At 47.7% G+C, this 21,868-nt stretch overlaps 1 protein-coding gene across 2 annotated transcripts in view; it reads right to left on the bottom strand.

Annotated features, from left to right (window-relative positions):
* Positions 1–21,596, bottom strand: part of DOCK10 (dedicator of cytokinesis 10) — a 341,015-nt gene extending 319,419 nt beyond the window's left edge. Inside the window, exons 1-2 of one of the 2 annotated variants that reach the window (XM_083177979.1) lie at positions 21,537–21,596; positions 20,743–20,864 (exon numbers count right to left, since the gene is read on the bottom strand). In XM_083177979.1, the coding sequence (XP_083034105.1) occupies positions 20,743–20,835 (93 nt within the window). In that variant the 5' untranslated portion in view covers positions 20,836–20,864; positions 21,537–21,596. Of the gene's footprint in view, positions 1–20,742; positions 20,865–21,536 lie in introns of those variants that run through there. The other variant, XM_083177977.1, reaches the window with a different exon arrangement.
* Positions 21,597–21,868: the final 272 nt, after the last annotated feature.

Below are 21,868 nucleotides of genomic sequence, written 5' to 3'. Positions count from 1 at the left end.
GGAGTGGTTCCCGACGGTGGCAATGGCAATGTTTTTAAAATCGCCAAAGGATTTACCCAGCATTTGCATCTTCAGGAGCCGTAGAAGGGTCTTAATGGTGGGGTTCGATACTCCTTCGATGAACTGTATGGCAAGGGCTTCGTCGCCATTGCGAATTTCATCTTTGTCAGCCGCTTGTATGAGTTTCAGGGTCGCCTGTAGACTCAGGGCGAAATCCCGGAGGGTTTCACCCGGCCGTTGTTTTCGTCCGTATAGTTGCATCTTCAGCTCTGGGAGGGTAGCGGTCTCAAAGATCGTGGCCAGCCGATTCAGAATCTTGTCAGTGCTCGTCTTTTGGTCATCGGCCCACGACTCAACCTCACTGAGGGCGGAGCCTGTGAGTTGGCCGATTAAGATTTGTACCCTCTGTTCTTCGCTCGGCGTGTAGAGCTGGGACATGGATTTCTGCTGGTTCTTAAACGCTGTGAACGTGGCTCCCTTGTTGGAGTCCCCGCTGTAGGTTAGCATCCATGGGGCCCCAAAGTAGTAGGGTAGCGTGATGGGAGCATGAGGGGTTGCTGCTGGAGCAGGTACTGCCACTGGGGGGGCAGCCTGTTGGTCGCCGTTGGGGGGCACAACGGGTGTCTGTCCACCCCCAACCTGTACTGTGTCCATCCTGGTATCGGATTATACTCCGCGTCGACTATATCCTGTTCGTGACGCCAGAGAACTGTAAACACCTGGATAGGGTTATCTGGTGGGATGCGGTGGGGGTCGTGTTTCCTCGGTCTCACTGATTCCATTCAGGAGTCTTCTCGTGATACAGGATGGCGGCACAGAACAGTCGACAATAGAATTACTTTGACCTTTTATTGTAACACGGCCATTGGGAACGGCTGCCTTCTTTACGTAATGACATCACAACAATTCCACAATATCAGAATACAATCAATGCAATACAACTCACACTATGCATACAAATGCGATATACCATAAAATCAATACTCAACTCACTCTAAGTACCCGGGTACACTCTCTGTTAATAAGACCGGTCAGTCCCGACGGAGGCCTATGCATAGGACTTAATGTAGTTGCTGGCTTTTCCTATTAATTCTATATGAGGTCGCAGTTTGGTCCTTAAGCCACCGGGTGGCACTAGTGTTCCATTAACTATACTTTAAAGGTGAAGAAAAAGTGAACTATCACAAATCCTGAGGGATTGTCCTAGCTTCTCTTATGGGTTTTCACTAAACCCACTACAGTGGCAATTCTGGGATTCTTCTATGAGGAATGGGTAAAGACGGTGAAGGGGAGGTCTTGGGAAAGACTGGGGAGGTCTTGACTCCGGCTGGGGTCAGTGAATCTTCGCCCATCGCTGTGTACCCTCCGGGGACTGCTAGTGCGGGCGCCTCAGCGTTGCCACACTCAGCTACACAGGGCCGCTGGCTGTACTAGGTGTCGGGCAGGCAACCTAACTGGGTGTGCTAGGTGGGGGCAGTGTGCAGTAGTGTACCTGTAGCTGCTGCTGGTGCTGGTTCTGACCAGTCTCTGCCTCCTGTCTTCTCTGGTGTCCAGACTCTGCTGTGTGCTGGGTTCTCACTGCTAGGCTTTGAGCTGCTGTATTCTCTTGGACTGTGTACACTCTGCACGACTGGCTCTTTCTCTCACAGGCCTCACAGGCTGTCATTTATTGCTGGAGCTCTCTGCTGCTGCTGAAGCGTCTGGCAGGTCAGGGGTCACAGATGCCACGCTGTTGTCCTCCTCTATCTCTCTATACAGGAGTTCTCCACACCTCACAGGCTACACTGCTTACTCCTTAAGCACAGTGTCACTCAGCTGCAGGAGAAGTCTCCTCTTCATGTGCTAACTTTCCTCCTCTCTCATGCTGCTGGCTCAGGTCACCTCTGACCTCTCTCTTCCTGTCACACTCCAGCCTGTCTGTGTTTAACTCTTTAGGGCTGAGCTGTGCCTGGTGCTGAGGTATATTAACCCCTGGTTAACTGGAATACACGGCACATATTATTCCACAGTTATGGGGTGTTACATCTCTTTTTTTGGTGACAGTTAACGTTCCTATTCTCAGAACCAACTGTAACTTGCAGCAGGCAACTCCTCACACTGGTAGAAGCTCACACAGCTGCAGTGGAGTGCTGCAGGTTGTGTTGTATCCTGTAGTGCACCAAGATAAACAGTACCTTACCATATATTGGCTGTGATACCAGTGCTCTGTTAGCCACCAGAGGTAGTCTCGCTGCCAGCGCAGTTGCCGGATTAGCTGCTGCAGTAGTTGTTAATCAATAAATGCCGTGGATGGGCTCAGAAGCATGGGGACAAAGGATGTCAGGGTCCTTAATAGCACACCAATACTTTCACAGCACAGCACTCAGGCAGCTTTATCAACAAAGCAGGAAACCCCCACAAAATCAAATAGAAAATAGTCTGTACAGATCTGTAAATGAGTCCAAATCAAGTCTGTGCAGTCCGCAATGCGATTTAATTCTGATCGAATCTGGATTGGAAGAAAATTAATTGCCCCAATGCCCTTATTCTGGTTCACTCGCAAAGGCAAATTCCTTCTCAAATGGCCAAAACCATGTGAACTGCAGGAGGGCAGATGTAACATGTGCAGAGAGATTTAGATTTGCGTGTTATTTTGTTTCTGTGCCCCGTATACTCACTGATCAGGACAAAACAAAATAACACCCAAATCTAAATCTCTTTGCACATGTTACATCTGCTCCCCCTGCAGTACATATGGTTTTGTCCATTTGAGAAGGAATTTGCCTTTGCGAGTGAATCAGAATAAGGGTCCATGTGTACGGGGCTTTAGTGGTATTGCAGTGACAAAGGCTGTGAAGGGGGGCCATAACATTCTAGTTAGGCCCATGTAAGCACCTATGTCCGAGCCCTTGGGGAATACAGCGCAGCCAGCCACCGCGGGGTTGTGGGTAGCGGTGGCCGAGCTGAGAGGAAGTCATTCTAGTGTGGCTGATCAGTGGGAGTAGGAGAGACCACAGCTGACAACTGCTGAGGCTGGCCCCGCCCACCACACTCAGAGCAGCAGCAGCAGCCAGGCTCCGTGTATCCGGGGCAAGCCTCTTCCTGCTCCACGCCTGCCTTCGATGAACTCAGCTGCTTGCCCCACCATACTGCCGAGTCCCTGCACCTCCCAGGAAGGAGAACACAGCCAGGTGAGAATTTAAAACTATTAATTTAAAACAGTGGGGTGTGTACTCAACTGGCTCTAATATGATTTTGGGTGGGGATGTGTATAATGTAATAGTGTATAATGGTGTGTATGTGTGTGTAATGTAATAGCAGTGCGTGTGACTGTGTACTGGCTGTAATATAGGGGGCTGGGTATAATTAAATATAGTGGTGTGTGTAATAGCAGTGTGTGTACTGGCTGTAATATGGGGGGGGGGGGCTGTGTGTAATGCAGGGCTGGTCAATTCCCAATGAACAGATTTACCAGGAATCAGATCACGCTGGGCAGAGTGGTGGCCTGTGTTAATGAAACAGCCAGGCGCAGTGGGGGAAAATCCACCTGGCTCCGGCTGTATCAGATTAGGTCCGCGGCGTGGCTATTTCAAAACTTAAGATGGTTCACGACCAATCGGAGCAACAGCAGTGGCTCCTGACTGGCTGTCGGACCGCAAGCTCCGATTGGCCCTAAAGCCGCCTTGAGTTTTGAAATAGCCAAGCCACGGACCTGATCTGATACAGCCTGAGCCAGGTGGATTGTCCCCCACTCTGCCCAGCTTTTGTAATCACTGCGCATGGTATGGAGGGGTAATCCCTCATGTCAAAGAGTTACCCCTGGCATCAAGCGGTATAATATTTTTGGTGCGTGCACTGTACCTGCTTTTCATTTGTCTGGTTCCTACACTTTCATCCTGGCTTCTACATTTGTAAAAAATTTGCCAAGCCCTGGTGTAGTCAGTGTATGTACTGGGTGTAATATGGGGGAATGTGTGTGTAATCGAATATAGTGGTGTGTACTGACTGCAATATGAGGGGAGGGTTGTGGGGTAGATGCATTCTTATATATTTATGTATAGGCAGCAAGAGAGGCGGAAGAGTTCTCTTTCACATGTTTAGTGCAGTGTTACAGGAAGCAACATCCGTAACTGAATCAGGCCCAAAGTGTTCCAGAGTTTTCTTCTGCCACTGCAGGACACACCCCTTAGTGGCGATAGGTGCGCCCTCTGGGCGGAGCATGACACACCCTCTCATCGGCACGCTACATTCTTCTAGCAGCTAAAATCTCCCTGAAACTAGTTTTCAAAAGTAGGCAAGTATGAATTACAGTAGCTAAGACATGTCACTGCTTTCTCCCTCCACTATCACAGCTTCCATGACATAACTGCCAGCAGTGCTGACTAGCCACTAGTCTCCTTATTACTGGGAGTGTGGGGATTTCTTTGGACATCTCGCCAACACCCAAGAACACACAGTCAGGCAGAGGTTCATTTCCAAGATCAACATCTGAGTTCATTTATTTCTGTGATTTATATGTAGTAATAAGCTAGAGATTTCGGTTCTAATTTTCTAAATTCTGTCTTTATTAGGCTTCATCCCACAGCATCCATGTAATAAGGTCATGAATATAGTTAACACAACAGAATATGTCATGTATGAAATCAGTGAATGCGCGGCCCCTCTGTGCAGCTTTTGTCTCTCTCAATCTATTCTGCGCGTGTTCTGTGGTCAAGCAACGGCTTCACACGTCATTTATATCCCAAGGCATACAGCTATTTAATGACCTTGTTTCACAATATGCAAACTGCACAGACAAGTTCATAGTAAGCTCTGCTTATGCAGTATTGTAGTCACATCTGACACAAATGTGCGCAGTATGCAATTATCACTGCAGACATAAGTTACAAATGCCAGGTTATTTTTCTTTTGCTAGGAAATATTTTCTAAGTAATATGTAAATACTCCGATTACATTTAAAACTCCTGTAACAAATGACAGTTTATCTGTATAATTGGTAAGTTCTTGTTATTTTTATTTCATAAAAAATGTTGCCCCTATTCTGATGATAAAAAAGGCTACTTCATCCCTGCGCACAGTCCAAATTTGGTCTCAACTGATCAATGTCTTCAGGACTGTGCACATGCTGGAGTCACAGTGCCCATGTTCAGGGATGATGCGGTGGCTCTGAGTGCAGGCATTTCAGGGCGAGGAGGGACAGCATTGCAGAACATGGGCCTCTGTATTTAAATGGGCAATAATATTAAATTCAAAACCAGGGGTGAGATGTAATAGGGTGCAAACTTGCGATTTCTGGCGAGTTTTTTTAGTAACGGGAATGTGCAATTTTTTTGGGTAAAATTAAAAAGAGGCGTGTATTTATTGTAACATTGGTCATGCTGTGGGACTACAATCATGCAAAATTGGCTGCAGCGTGTAAACTGCAGAGTATTTGGTGAGTTACAGAGCGATGAGAGGCAGAACCACTGGCTGCTACCTCTGACTGCTCACTTCCTGCACAGTGGAAACCAGTAAGATGAGATAAACACATTGCTGTCCACACACACATCTGTCAGTTCTCATTAAAATATTCTATTTTCAGAGAGGTATGCAACCATTTTGATTAATTTTTTGTATAGGGTATGTCCAGCTGCAACTGCAAAACAGATAATGCAGGGCAAACACAGGATTCTCTAGGGGGGGGGGGGGGTGTATATATATATATATATGTATGTGTGTGTGATATATATATATATATATCGGTACTTATGTAGTATCTGGGCTGCCGATTTTTTGATTGTATGCCTTAAGTTAAGGCATACAATCAGATGCGATGCGATGCGATATCGCATCGCATCGCATCCGATATCGGATGCGATATCGGATGCGATGACCCGATTTTTCCATAGGAATCAATGTTAAAATGGACTGAGTCCATTTTAACATGGAATTCAATGGGAAAAATGGGTCCTTTTCATACCCCTACTATCCAAGTGGGCATGGAGTTGGATATAAACCTGTGGCGAGCGTAGCGAGCCACCGAGCCCGAAGCGTGGCGAGCGAAGCGAGCCCCGCGAGGGGACGGTATTCGTCCCCTCGCGGGGCTCGCTTCGCTCGCCACGCTTCGGGCTCGGTGGCTCGCTACGCTCGCCACAGGTTTATATCCAACTCCATGCCCACTTGGATAGTAGGGGTATGAAAAGGACCCATTTTTCCCATTGAATTCCATGTTAAAATGGACTCAGTCCATTTTAACATTGATTCCTATGGAAAAATCGGGTCATCGCATCGCATCGCATCGAATCGCATGGTCGCATGCGATGCGATGCGATCTCCCGATCCGACCCGATTTAGAAATCGGCAGCCCAGATACTACATAAGTACCTATATATCTCCTATATATTTGGCTACATCTGTCACTCAAAGTGGGTGTCTGTGTCTATAACGCTCTGTTCCTGGACTTTCCTCTTAATGTGTGATTGCCTTCATCTGTGCTGAACACCTTTCTGAGAAATTAACCTGTTTAAAACAGGTGATGGCAATCATACATTAAGGGGAAGTCTAGAAACAGAGCATTGTGTCCCTCCTGGAGAGGGTCATGTTGGGGAGGTATGTGACAGAGAACCACCCACTGCCTTCCCATGTTGCCCAGCACTGCTACTCCACAGCCACCAGGTGAGCGCCCCCCTCCCGCGATTTGCGGCAAACCCCCCCCCCCCGCGCGCCCTCCCCCCTCCCGCGATTCGCGGCAAAAACACCCGCTCCCCCGCGACCCCCCTACCGCGATTCGCAGCAAAAACACCCCAGCGACCCCCCCTCCCGCGATTCGCTGCAAAAAGAACCCCCCCACGACCCCTCCCGCAATTCGCGGCATAACCACCACCCCGGGACCCCCCCTCCCGCGAATCGCGGCAAACCCTCCCCCATGACCCCCCCCCCCCCGATTCGCGGAAAAAACACCCCCACCGCGACCTCCCTCCCGCGATTCGCGGCAAAAAGAACCCCCCTGCGACCCCCCCTTGCACGATTGGCGGCACCCCCCCCTGCGACCCCCCTCCCGCGATTCGCGGCACCCCCCCCCCCTAAATTCGCAGCAGCCCCAGGATTAAATGGCACATGCAAAACACTGACATGGCTATGGTCGACAATGAAAAAGGTTGACATGAGTTTTTGAAGATTTATTTTTAATTTTTTTAATTTTTTCATATTCATTGTCATGTGTCGACATGGACACCAATGAAGTGGCACACTTATGTCAACATTTACATGTGTTCACCTTTCTGTGTTGATTTTTTCTTGTGGCGATTCGCGTCACACCCCCCCGCAACCCCCCCTCCCGCGATTCGCGGCACCCCCGTGACCCCCCACCTCCCGCAATTCGCGGCACCCACCCCCGCGACCCCCCCCTCCCGCAATTCGCGGCACCCCCCCCGTGATTCGCGGCAGCTCCAGAATTAAATTGCACATGGAAAACACTGACATGGCTATGGTCGACAATGAAAAAGGTTGACATGAGTTTTTGAAGTTTTTTTGTCATTTTTTGAATATTTTCATATTCATTCTCATGTGTCGACATGGACACCAATGAAGTGCCAAACTTATGTCAACATTTACATGTGTTGACCTTTCTGTGTTGATTTTTTTCTTGTGGCGATTTGCGTCACACCCCCCGCAACCCCCCCTCCGGCGATTCGCGGCACCCTCCCGCGACCCCCCCCCCTCCCGCAATTCGCGGCAACCCCCCACCGGAACCCCCATGAACCCCGCTCTCCCGCGATTCGTGGCACCCACCCCCCGCAACCCCCCCCTCCCGCAAATCGCGGCACCCCCCCGCGATTCGCGGCAGCCCCAGGATTAAATGGCACATGGAAAACACTGACATGGCTATGGTCGACAATGAAAAAGGTTGACATGAGTTTTTGAATTTTTTTTTCATTTTTTGAATATTTTCATATTCATTCTCATGTGTCGACATGGACACCAATGAAGTGCCACACTTATGTCAACATTTACATGTGTTGACCTTTCTGTGTTGATTTTTTCTTGTGGCGATTTGCGTCACACCCCCCCCAACCCCCCCCACAACCCCCACTCCCGCGATTCAAGGCACACACACACACACCTCCCCCGCGATTCTCGGCACCCCACCCCGTGACCCCCCCTCCCGTGATTCACGGCACACCCCCGCGACCCCCCCTCCCATGATTCGCCACAACCCCCGCCCCGTAACCCCCCCTCCCGCGATTCGCGGCACCCACCCCCGCGACCACCCCTCCCGCAATTCGCGGCACCCCCCCGCGATTCGTGGCAGCTCCAGAATTAAATTGCACATGGAAAACACTGACATGGCTATGGTCGACAATGAAAAAGGTTGACATGAGTTTTTGAAGGTTTTTTTTTTCATTTTTTGAATGTTTTCATATTCATTCTCATGTGTCGACATGGACACCAATGAAGTGCCACACTTATGTCAACATTTACATGTGTTGACCTTTCTGTGTTGATTTTTTCTTGTGGCGATTCGCGTCACACACCCCCCACCCCCCCCCCGCAACCCCCACTCCCGCGATTCACGGCACACACACACCCCCCCGCGATTCTCGGCACCCCACCCCGTGACCCCCCCTCCCGTGATTCACGGCACACCCCCCGCGACCCCCCCTACCATGATTCGCCGCAACCCCCGCCCCCGTAACCCCCCTCCCGCGATTTGCGGCAACCCACCCCGCGACCCCCCTCCCGCGATTCTCTGCAATCCCTCCCCTCCCGCGATTCGCAGCATCCACCCCCCCACAACCCCCCCTCCTGCAATTCGCGGCACCCCCCGCGACCCCCCCTCCTGCAATTCGCGGCACTCTCCGCGACCCCCCCTCCCGCGATTCGCGGACACCTAAGTTGCAATACAGGGCATCTTTCATACAATTCTAACCATATTTCTCATATACAAACGTTCACAAATTAAGGGGGCGCAGCCCCTTACGACGGTGTGAAGAGCGCCCGTAGGGCGCGATGAATCACCTAGTATATATATAAATATGTACATATACACAGCCTGGGAGGAGTTGGATGCTAGCTCCCCTTACCGGCAGCCAGCCCAGCGGCAGCCTGTCTCTCACTGAAATAAGCTGCCTTCAGCCGCACAGCTACACGTGGATCTGCAGATAGTGGGGGTTTCTAGGAACCCTGTGCGCCTATTTAACCACATACGGTAAAGCCCAGTGGCGTAACTAGGTACATGTGGGCCCCATAGCAAAAGTTTGTAAGGGCCCCTATTTATCACCTTCTTTCACATTATAATGCTGAAAAATGTATACAGCACATGATACTTTGACAGGCAAAGTAGGCCCCTTTCAGCTCTGGGCCCCATAGCAGCTGCACCCCCTGCACCTATGGTAGTTACGCCATTGGTAAAGCCGCTTACACATGGGGCTACGCTTGCCTCCATGCTGAGCGACATGCTAAGCAAATGCTGTGTGCTGAGCGATCTTGCCTATTGTTTATAGGCAAAACCTTGTGATCTAGCAGAAAAGACCGGGAATGTGCATTGCCATCGGTGCAAGGCATACACACGGTGCGATCCGTGCTCCATTTAGAAGAATGGGTCTGAAATCACCCTGTGTGTATGCCCCTTTACATCAATTAGATGCTATAATGTGGTTAGTATCCTTTGGGTCTCTAGCTGTTATGGGAAAATATGGCAAAGGTCTGGACTGGCCCACAGGGTGCAGACAGGGGCATAACTTTTATTTTGTGGGCCCATAGCAAAATCTTGAAAGGTCCCCAGCCCCCTCACATCACCACAATGCTCCTTAGGGATGCAAAAGAAAGAGTGAGTGACAGTAAGGGTGATTTGAGAAAGAGAGGAGCAAGAAAGAGAGACATAGTAGTGGTCAAGGAGAGAGCGCTTCATGGAAAAAGGGAATGAGAGAAAAAGAGAGGAGTGAGAGAGAGAGAGGGGGAAGAGAGCAGGAGTGCGAGAGAGAGAGAATGTTATGGAAGGAAAAAGAGTCTCCCCTCTAAGAGAGAGAGGGGGTGCCAGGGAGAGAGATAGAGAGCGAAAGAGAGGTAGAGGGTGTCAGGGATTGAAAGAGGGGGAGACATAGTGAGACAGTGCCCGGTAGAGGGGGAAGTGTGGGGAAAGAGGTGGGGAAGCAGATAAATAGAGGAGACAAAGACAAAGACAAACTAGAGGCAGTGAGAGAGATTGAGGGGAGACTGAGGAGGATTGAGCAGAATTGGATTTAGAACTCATTGGTCCTTGGCAAGATACGGTCCCCCCCCCCCCCTGTCAAAAAATGTATAGCACTATATTTTTGTTCCTGTTCCCCTTAAATTATATATAATTTTTCCTCCTTGTAGTAATGCCCCTTATACATTACGCAGCACACTGTAACGCCCCTTACACAATATGCCACACAATATGCCCCTAACACAATATGTAACACACCATAATGCCCCTTACATGTTATACACACACTCATCGTTGCTGCATCAATCACCAAATGAGACTCCCGTGACGATTTGCACGATCCCACCACCATGCATGTGCGTCCCATTCGCTTTCGCGCCTCTTAGACATGCATTGAACATCCATTTTGCAGCGTGGCGATTATGCTCAATGGGTGCTAATTTGGTGTGCTAAACGAGCACAAGTAGCCTGATCATCGCAGTAATGAGCATGGCTACATGGACTACAGGGCTTCCTGCTCACTGTCACCACTCGCCCTGTCAGTATTCAACTGCCCCCACCTGATACGTGTATGCGGTTGCAGAAGCAGCGAAACTCGTGGCTAAATGCAGCAGGTTTGCTGTATTAGATGCGGGTCTCGCTGTTTGGGGGAATTATCACCGTCCTGTGCCAGCGAGGATTCCCCAGAACGTTGAATAGGGCGAGCAGCCGGTGAGGGGGTTAAACAGCGAGGATCGCTTGCTTTCTGCAATCCTCGCTGTTTAACCCCCTCGCTGACCGCGGCGAGCGGCAATGAATACCGCACAATATGCCACACAACGTTGTGACTGACAGGCTGGTTCTTCCTAGTGAGGTGCAATATAATTTTTTGTCCCATTCATCTTAGGAGGAGCTCCTAATGGTCATCAATGTGGTGCTCACGTTGCCTGACATCATTACGTCAAAGGCATACATAGAAGGGATGGCTGGGTCGGTTACTATTGGTTATTAGGTGTGCAGGTGGGCAGAGGAGCTAGAAGGCAACCTGGCAGCCATGATCCTCACAATAATCGGTCATTGCAGACTGGGCGGACATAAATTAAACAGAATTTACACAATACTCCCCTAAAGCTAGCAGTCTGGGGACCTCCGATACTCCCCTGGAGACAATAGCCTGAGGTCCCTCGAGTAGGGCTGGATTTTGAGGGAGGGGGGGAGAGAGAGAGGGCAGGGGAGAGAGAGAGAGAGACAAAGGAGAGAGGGGGTAGGAGAGAAGGTTTTTTTTTTTTTTTGGGGGGGGGGGGAGACAGCTTTGGAGAGAGAAAATGAGAGTAAAAAGAGAAAATGGTGGGGAACAGAGAGGTGGGGGAGAGAGCAGATGAAATAGTAAAGGAGGAGAGAGAGGGGACTGGGAAGACAGGGATGGGGGGAGAGGGGGCTGGGGAGAGAGGGTGGTCTGGAGAGGCAGACAGGGGGAGGGGGGGCGGGGGAGACAGGGAGGGGTAGAGGGGAGGGGAGAGAGGGCCTTCAGGACATGGAGTGGAGAGAGAGGCGGGGCTGAGGAAAGAGGGAGGGGAATCAGAGAGGGGCTGGGGAGACAGGGGGGGGGGAACGACTGGCTGGAGAGACAGGGAGGGGAGAGAGGGGCTGAGGAGACAAGGAGGGGCAGAGGGGGTTCTGGGGGAGACAGAGAGTGGGAGAGAGGGGGGGTGAGGAGACTAGTCGAGGTACTAAAATATGTTGCTCAGAGGGCCCTTCTGTGCAAGACTACTTTCTAATCTAGTGTGTATGGGGCTTAAGTGTAGGTCTGTAGGATCACATTATAGTTCACTGTGCGTTATCTAAAACCTTTTTGAAACTGTTCTCCTATCCCTAATACATGTATTTAAAATGAGAATTGTATTTAAATATTAAAACCAGCAAACCAAACTATCCTGGTAACGATGCTGAGAGGGCTGATGCTGCACAAGAACTGTATATAATGTACAGCAGCAGCAGTATCTATTCTAGAACCATGCTACTGTACAGTAGTAACTGCTGAGCTATCATTGTAAAACTGTCTTAGTAATGGTGTAAATGGTGTTTAATTAGTGCAGTATTTCAGGTCCCAGTAGGCAGAGAATGTCTGCCAAATAATGGATTTGCCACCTGTATAGTAATTCCTAGTGTTTCCAATCATTCTAGATGTTATAAATATCCAGACCAAGTCATGGCTGTTAGCTTTTGTTATTTATTATAAATCCCAACTAGCAGAGAAGGAAGCAAGTCACAACAAACAGATCAAATTAGCCTTGGGCCCTTATTCTGGTTCATTCGCAGCAGCCGCTCGTTCGCCTGGGGACCGATGTTGCAAGATTTCTGCGCATGTGTATACGATGGGAGCGTGGGGACTTGGCGAGAAGTCTGGTCGCCCAGTGCATGCTCCCAGCCTTGCGAGCGGTGGGTGGAAAGGGGTGCTGGGCTGGGGAATTAGCATATGTGTAACCCCTGTGTTTCATGGGCGTTCCCATTAAAACGCTTGTCGTACATATGCTAATGAGGTAATGATGTACATGCGGTGGGTGGACAGCTGACATAGCCAGATGTCAGTTGCCCGCCCAATTCCCTTAATTTCTTAGCTCATATGTACGATTATCGTCGACCATCGAAAGAAGGGGAGGTTCCCACAGGTTTGCGAATGGATGTTCATGTAATACATCCGTTTGCAAGCCTTGTGAACGAATTCGGCGTACAAATGGGTGGTACGGGCTAACCATTCGCAAGACGGGGTTTGGGTTATTCGCAAGGGTGCGTGCGAGCGAATGAACCAGAATAATGGCCTAAGTATATTGAGATATGGCTAGTAATATTTATTGTTAACTATTACTTTCTATGGGCAATTCCATCACTTCCATTATCTCAGATAAGTAACTTAAGGGCCAATTCAGGATCGCTCATAAGATCCGAATTCCAGCCCCGAAGAATGCGGTTTGCACATACGCAAGTCCAGGCGGCGAACGGCTTTGGCGAGTTACATACTGGCTGGACCGTTCGCTGTGGGGAGGGCCGGGGGCGTGCAGGGGCGTAAGCAGGAAAAGCCAGGCATTGCGTGGGCATCCCCATAAACACTCTGGGAGTTCCCCTGTAGAAGCAGGCGTGGCGATGCCTGCTTGGGGTGGGCGGCTGACATCACATGACGTCAGCACCTGCCGCGTCTTCGGCGAACAGCAACGCATATGAAAGTCAATGTAGACAGACTTTTATTACTGAAGGGGAGAGAAATCATTGGATGGTCAGCGACCATTCAGTTCTCTCCCCTTCATGTGAGGACATGTTTATTCTATTATTACATATAGGCAATGGAAGTACGTATTGACGTGAACTAAATGAATACTTTCATGTTGTGCCCTGTTCTAATTTCCATATAACGTGGGTTTATTATTAATAACATGATCCAGACATGTGCTACAGGCTGAGGACGGGATTCTCTAAAATCCGCAGCCCTCTTCGCCGGGCATCGTATTTCTAATGACCGCATATTCTCTAAAATATGCGGTCATTAATGCAAGGGACAGCTCTTGCGGTAAGAGCTGTCCCTTGCGATGCGGCGCCGTTGCTGGACTTCCGGGTCTATGACCCGGGAGTCCGTCTGCACATGCGCAGACTGACGCGCCGGCCGCTGGGCATGCTGGGAGGGATCCGTGACGGATCCCTCACACACCGCTGCGGTAAGAAGCCCATAGGCTTCTGCAGGGAACCGCCAGCTTTTGCTGGCGATTCCCTCCGCAGCGGTGACACTGCGGAGGGAGGTTAGAGAATACAGAAATGCGGTAAAAACCTCGATAACGGGGTTTTTTACCGCATTTCTGTAATAGAGAATCTCGCCCTCAGTCTCCCATATCCGTTATCCCATACTTTTTGCAGAAAAACCAACAAGGGCGGAATAATTATTAATAACAATAATAATAATATACATATTTGCTGTGTACCCACTGCAGATATCCAGCTACATTACAAATATTTTAGCATATGTGGAAAAGATTCACAGACATTGAGCCATCGCTAAACAGGACTTATAACAATGCGCACTCTGCACTAATGGTTGAGAAAACCACACATGATCCACCTCGGAACCGGCACAGATGCATCTTTCCTGACCTAGCTAACATTCGTCTACCAACCCGCACTTACATCTCCCTAAGCCTAAGGAGCCAATTCAGACCCGCTCGTAGAGGGATGAATTTGGCCCCTCCCTTGATTGGGGTCTGTGCATTATCTTTTATGCGCATTATTTTCAGTAACTTAAAATGAGTAATTGAATTATTAAGTAGTTCCAGAAACAGATCAAGAAACAATATTTTATAATCTATAAAGGATGTGACTATTGTGTAATTATTTCAAAGTTGCTTGTTGTTCCCTTTTCAAATCAAAACTATGTAATCTGTATCCTGTCGCCATGGGTTATAAATGAACGCAAGTGAATGGTGCTGATTTTTAAGGCCCCCGTACACTAATTGCATTGGGCCGATTTTACCAGTTCCCGATGGAACGGGTCAAGAAATCGACCCAAATCGGGTTAGTGTGATGTCTCCTCAGGTCTGATGTGCGGTCCCATATGCATCGGACCTAAGTCGGGGTTCATGCTGGCATGCAGATCTGACCTTGGACCTCCCTTCCGGCGGGCGAAACAGGGGTCGCGTGCGATCCGTCACAAGTTAAAAGAAAGACATTTTGTAATGTTTTATTTGAATCCATTTAATAAAAACAGAATACTAAAAAAAAAAAAAGTTGAAGGACAACTTGGGATGGATCGCATTTGACCCTTCCAGTAGTGTATGCCCAGTGTATGCCCAGTGTAAGCCCCGCTTTATCAACTTTTTTCAAATATTACCTCCTTTTCCAGGTTCAAACGTCATAATAAATGGATCATCTCCAAAATCAAATTACAAACTGACATTAATGAATTCTAAATTTCAGGCAGATGTAACGAAGATGTCAGCCTAAGGGAAAGTCCAGGGAGATATTTGGATACTAACATTTTCTTCCAATTCAGCTGATCAGAAGCTAAGAGCATTTGGAGATAGGGAAGTTAGTGGGGTGGGGTATTTTTAATGTACACCAGATTTCAAGGCTAGAACTCTAAGGATACAAATGTGAAGATATTGATGAAAATAAAAGTGTGATGTAGATTTTTACCACTTTCAGATCGATAAGTTGGGTTACCAATTATACACAGGGAGACTTGGGTTTAACCCTTCTTGTAACCCGGGTTGAATTGCCGGGTTGGTTGACCCGGGTTATTCAATTTGGTGCTTTCACACAGCACCCTGACCCAACTATAACCTGAGTTATGAGTTTGGTGTGAAGGTATGTGGACTTTGGTCCAACAGTGTCTAGGTCGACAGTCATTAGATTGGCCACTAATGGTTTGACAATAGTCAGTCGACATGGTCAATTGGTCGACATGCATTAGGTCGACATGGTCCAAAGGTCGACATGAAAAAGAGCTACATGTTTTTCCACTTTGCTTTTTTCAAAAAAGGACTTGTTCATACTTTACCATCCCAGTGTGTGTGGAGAGGGAATACAATAGTGTGCCGAGCGCAGTGAAGCACACTTATATGGCCTCCATGTCAATCTACGTCGGTATAGACACAATAAAATGGGAAAAAACCATGTCGATCTTTTGCTTGTGCCGACCTTTTGCCCTAATGCATGTCAAACATTTTTATGTGCCTACCAGACTACCTGTTACATACTTGGAAAGCAGTCACATCCTGTATATTCAGTGCATTCAGAATTGGTTATAAGGCACAATGGGGCAGATGTATTAAGCCTTAACAAGAGATAAATGCAAGGGTGATAAGGAGAGATAAACATCCAGCCAATCAGCTGCTAACTGACTTTTTTCAAGCACAGCCTGTAACATGGCAGTTAGCAGGTGATTGGCTGGACGTTTATTTCTCTTTATCACACTCGCATTTATCTCTTATTAATGCTTAATACATCTGCCCCAAAAATTCCTATGGCTCCATGGATTATCAAATAAAGTTTATCGTGGCCACTGGAAGCACTTGTGAATGCAAGACAATACATGCACTGAAACACCGAATGCTGATTAAGCAGTGAGGTAGACATAAAATGAAGAGTTCTTGCAGGCTGCACTTTAGTAGCTACTCATGTGTCATGGTGGGTGGGCATAAGGCCTATCAATGAAGGTGGGCATAAGGCCTATCAGAGCAGGGGGGGGGGGGGGTTAGAATGGTTAGGAGTTATCACATGCTAGAGTGATCTGCCTCTGTCCTGAGAAGCCCCACCCACCCTTCCCTATTTTACTTCTTCGGCGGCGGTAAAGAACGGTCATCTCTAATAGATCTGTGTGTATTAGATAGTGGGTGCACTCTCCCTTGACATCGATTGTCATGGGCCATGCTTCTGCATGGGGGATGGCCACACCATCTGCCCGGGTGGTTGTGTAGGCAGAGTGATCACCAGCGATGTGTGTGCATGGTGATGTTTAACCCCCACTTTCCTATATTGACCGTTCTTTGGTGCCGCCACCAATTATAGTTATATAGTTAACTGTCAAAATAAATTTTGACATTGATTTTGAAACGCCAGCACTTTGTGTCCGTGTCTTTATTTTAGGTTAAGTTATTAGATAAGTTAAGGTTAAGTTATAGTTAATTTGGTAAGTTTTAAAGTGTGGGCCTGGAGATACCGATGATGAGTTTATGAAAAGTATCACTACAGTACAGTATGTCTTTGTTAAGAAGTAAATGCTGTAAGGCACACATTCACTTTAACACCGAGGGCTTACACTATCTCCCTGAAATGCTTTTACAAACGTAGACAAGTAAATGACACACGTTAGTGTGCTTTGTGTGGTCAGGTATACGGTTAGTAAGGTACTAACTGCACTTTTACAAGCCAGCAACCACCTGGAAATCCTTGAGCCCAAACTTAAAGGAGAATTGCGTAATAACATTCAGCCCTATCCGTTCGAGGAACAAATACATTATTTCCTGGCATACAGGATATCTTGAGTAATTCATCTGATACCACATTGAAAATTACAGTACCTCAATGTACGTTTCACAAAGTGTACTTCATGGCATCCTTACAGACTCAGAAGTGACTATGGACATCATGTGTTGTCTTTACTGGGGTCAGCATAAATGCTTGATGCCTTACAAAAACCTTAAGGGGCCCACACATGAGGAGATTTTGCAAAGTGATCTGAGCGATGCTAGAACGCTCAGCACACAGCGCTGAGCAATCTGTCAGGGCCATCCCGTGAGATGGGCATTTGCACGCCCGGTGGGCAGCAATACAAGGCTCGCAAAGCAGCAGTATAACTGGAATGACCTCCACTGGCCCTGACCGGTAATTTAACTAGATTTATCCAGCATGCTGGATATTAATCACCGGGCAAAAACAACGCATGGGGCCGCACATCGTTATCGCTATGGCCCCTACACACGGAGTGATGTCGGGGCATTATCTTAGCTATCTTGTCAGATCACTTAGAAAATGCCCTCAAATTGCCCTGTGTGTTGGCCTCATTACAGCAGCAAAGCATTCACCATTAGCCTCTGCCACATAGCAAAACTGTAACAAAGCATGCCGGGATGTGTAGTTCCACAACAGCTGGAGGGTCAAAGGTTCCCCGTCCCTGATTTATATGGTACCACAAGGATTCCGCAGCACCTAACAGAGCACAGAAACAAATGAGAAAAACAAGAAAACGACTTACAGAATGATATAGATAGCACTCCTAGCCAGTCTACAGGGCCCGGAGCCCACTATGAATTGGCAGTGCTCCAACTATGCGGTGAGTCAGGGTATGAGTCTGCAGCAAGCAGAATCCACATTCGTTGGCCAGTACCATCACGCCATCCAGCTGCAGATGAGCGGTACCGCGCAAAAGCCATCCGGTCTCTTATTCCGAGTGTTAGCAGAGTTCCTGGGATAGAGCTCATTAGCTAGCAGCAGTGAGTGCATTGCAGAACTCTGTTGAAAGAGCAGTGGATGAAGCTGTGAACCACACAAGTGCTGCTGTACATGCAGCTGCCCCTTCAGGGCTTGGAGTCTGGAGGAATGGGACTCCATTGCCTTTGGGAGTGTCGCCTCTGTGGCTATGTTTGGCAACATGGGAGTTTTTGGTGAATTTTTTTAACTTTTTCACAAGTTTGGGAATGGTAAAGTATGCCAGGGCAGGGAGGCACCTGGCCCGAAGCATGGCAAGTGAAGCGAGCCATAAAAGGGTGCATGGTACATCAATTGGGGTCCTACGTGCTCAGGTGTCAACAGTGACACAAAAAATTTGAAAAACTAATCTCATTGTGGCTGCTGGCCTTGTGCATGTTGAACTTTTGGTGTCAAAACAGACATTATCGACCTAATTCACCACATCCGTGAGATTACGGATTTTGGGAAGTATTCAATGCGGCCGGCGAGGGGTTAAACAGCGAGGATTGCGAGGATTGCAGAAAACCAGCGATCCTTGCTGTTTAACCCCCTCGCCAGCTGCTCGCCCTATTCAACATTCCGGGGAAATCCTCGCCGTCACAGGACGGCGAGAATTCCCCAAAATAGCGAGACCTGCGGCTTCTGGAGCCGCATACGCCAAATTCCCTCTCGCTCAAAAAATGGAGCGAGGGGGAGTTGGCGTATGAGGGGGGTGAGTTGAATAATGACAGGGCGAGTGGTGACAGCGAGCAGGAAGCCCTGCTCGCTGTCACCGCTCGCCCACAGCATTAAATACACCCCTTTATTGTAAAGTTATTTATAACACTGTGTCAGCATTATAACCTTAAGTGGAGTTTATATTGTCCCCTTGTGCTCTAGATACTCCTGTTTCCTCCCATATTCCAGAAATATACTGGTAGGCTCCCAACAAAACTTAACCCTAGTCTATAAGTGTGTGCGTGTACATATATTTAGGGCAAAGTAGATGGTCTAAAGTCAGTGCTTCTAAAACTAAGTCGTCAAGTACCTCCAACAGCTCACATTTTCCAGGTCACCCGGCAGGTGCACAGTTGCACTCATTACTCACTGACAAATTTTAAGTTGGCTCCACAGGTGGAGCCAATTATTTCACTTGTAATTCTGTTTTTGCCCAACATGTCTGCACAGCGATGATGGGGAAAATCGATGGCCCAAGTTTATTAAACAAACTTTCTGTTAAAATGTGCAGCCTAATAATCAGTATTTTCCCACACATGCCTAACACATAGTTCTACTTGTATTGCCTTTACTGTACATGCAGCATGTAATAGTGATATTTTCATTAGTGCCTATGAATGTGTGCCTTCTGCATTCTGTAATGCTTTCACTCACAAGCGCACATGACTTTGTACAATAACCCTGCAGAAAACATTTTATAAATACTGATATCTTCCCCTTCACACATAGAGTAACTGTGTTTCCTGCTCTATATTACACAAGGGGACGGTTAAAGTGACATGAGAACTTGTCCTTCACATACTGATATCGTTCCCAAGGGCATACATTAGCCTGGTTCTTGAGAAAGAGAAATCAGACACTATCACTGTATGTGCTGCAGACACTGTAGTTCTTAGCCCCGCTGACATATGGGCCCAATAAAAAATCATATACTTAATGTATCATGTATTTTATTAATTAAACCAATAAAAAGGAAATAAAGATTTTGTTTGTTACTTTTAGCCAAAAGAACAAAGTCCAGTTACATTAGCCTCATACTATAGTCTGATATATTATAAAACGTGATATATATTCAGGTGTCATTTGAACCTTTTGAGGCTGATGCCAATTTGCTAAGTGTGCTATATGTAAAATCCCTCTGTCATACTTATGCTTGTCAAAGCCTGGAAAGACAGGATGGGCAGTGAAGAGGGGACTAATGTAAGCCAAGTACATTTACTGTGCAAACAGCAGCAGACAAGCACAAGATACATACACAGTACTGTACTACTGTCCAGGCTGTACAGTATTCTGCCTGTACAATATACAGCCTGATGATGGTTACGCTGCTGGCGATAGGACCACAATTGCACATTGTTTAGTGAACACATGTGACACTTGAGATGTGAACTGTCATTGCAGACAATTCAGTCTCAGGCCATGTGCTGTATGTCAAATATCTACAGTATGATAAATACTTGTTCAATTTAGGCATAAAACAATTAACAAGAAGGAAGTGCAAAATGTATTCTACACTAATTAGCGTAATCTAGCAGTACTCTGACTTTCTACCATGAAAATGGAATCTTTGTTTAGCAGAAGAATCCTATAGTATATTTTCTATAACTTGGCTAATAACATTAATGTGGCCACCATGCCTAGTAGTGCATGGTCAGTGTATGCATTACAGAAAGAGAACAACCAATGACAAACGTTTCCTTTTCCCACTGTAACTATCTGCACAGTACATAGAACAATGTTACCAGTGTAATGCTTGTACTGAGTGCTCATATCATAAACTTTAATGTATATTTATTACATTAGTCTATTGTAGGATATATGCCTAGATGCTATCCTAGGACTTTGGAAACAACGTTAAGTTTATAATTACCCATGCAGGATGTCCCCCCCTTCCCAATTGTAACCCTAGGCAGGAATGCAGGTACCCCCAGTCCCCAGCACTCACTCACCCTGCGGTGCACAGCCCTGGAGGCACTCTCTCTGATCTCCGCAGCAACACCCGGCTTCAGGATGCTCTTAGTGAATCTCCGAGTAGGTTCCATGACAGCGATAACCGGGAGCAGCAGGCTGGCTGAGGGGAGGTGCAGGAGTCAGAGGACGGGGTTGTGGGGGAAGGGGGAACAGGGAACTGTATATAGTGCCAGATACAAGGACACTGGGAGCATGAAGCAGAGGGATGCAGCTGTCAAAGCTGCAAGTGCAGAGAGAGAGGCAAAGTACTGGGTGGGGGTTACAGGGCAGTATCCCAGTCATGGGAACTATTCCAGGCACAGAACAGCATCACAGACAGACCAGCATTACAAACGGGCACAGTGAAGCCTCACAGACAGACAGACAGACCGACCGACCGACCGACGACCAGCATTACAGGCACAGGGGCAGGGCAGCCTCACAGACAGATGGACCAGCATTACATGCACAGGGCAGCATCACAGGCAGATAGACCAGCATTACAGGCACAGGGCAGCATCACAGACAGATAGACCAGCATTACAGGCACAGGGCAGCATCACAGACAGATAGACCAGCATTACAGGCACAGGGCAGCATCACAGACAGACCAGTATTATAGACACAGGGTAGCGTTACATTACACAGGCATCTGTATCATTGTAAGTACAGAGCAGCATTACACACACATGGCAGCATTACATAGCAGTAGCAGCATTGCTGGCTTGGCACTGCCACAAGGGATGTATTGGGCACAGCAGTGAGCACACACAGATAAAGCAGGTAAAAGTACCAGCTGCTGAACTTGTTCCAGGACGACTTCTGCCCCCCGGCTGTGGCACTGATCGCTGCTGCTCTGCTGGTCTATAACTAAAGGAAGCGGAACTTCTCTTTCTTCCTCTGTTACTCTATCAGTCTTTACAAAGGGTTAATAACCAGTGGCTTTTAGCTGCCTGTAAATAACAGTGAGAGGGGCTTGTTAGCTGAGGCAACCTCGGGGGATTCCCAATTAAAACTACCAGACATTCCCAGCTTTAGAGAAGTAGCAGGAATTTACAGTTTCTGCTTTTACAAATTCTATATAAGCTCATTATATTAAATAATGAAAATACTAGTTATAGAAAG

The sequence above is a fragment of the Crinia signifera genome, chromosome 3, assembly GCF_055691185.1.
Source record: "Crinia signifera chromosome 3, ASM5569118v1, whole genome shotgun sequence".
Taxonomy (NCBI): domain Eukaryota; kingdom Metazoa; phylum Chordata; class Amphibia; order Anura; family Myobatrachidae; genus Crinia; species Crinia signifera.
This window is presented reverse-complemented; position numbering and strand designations above follow the sequence as displayed.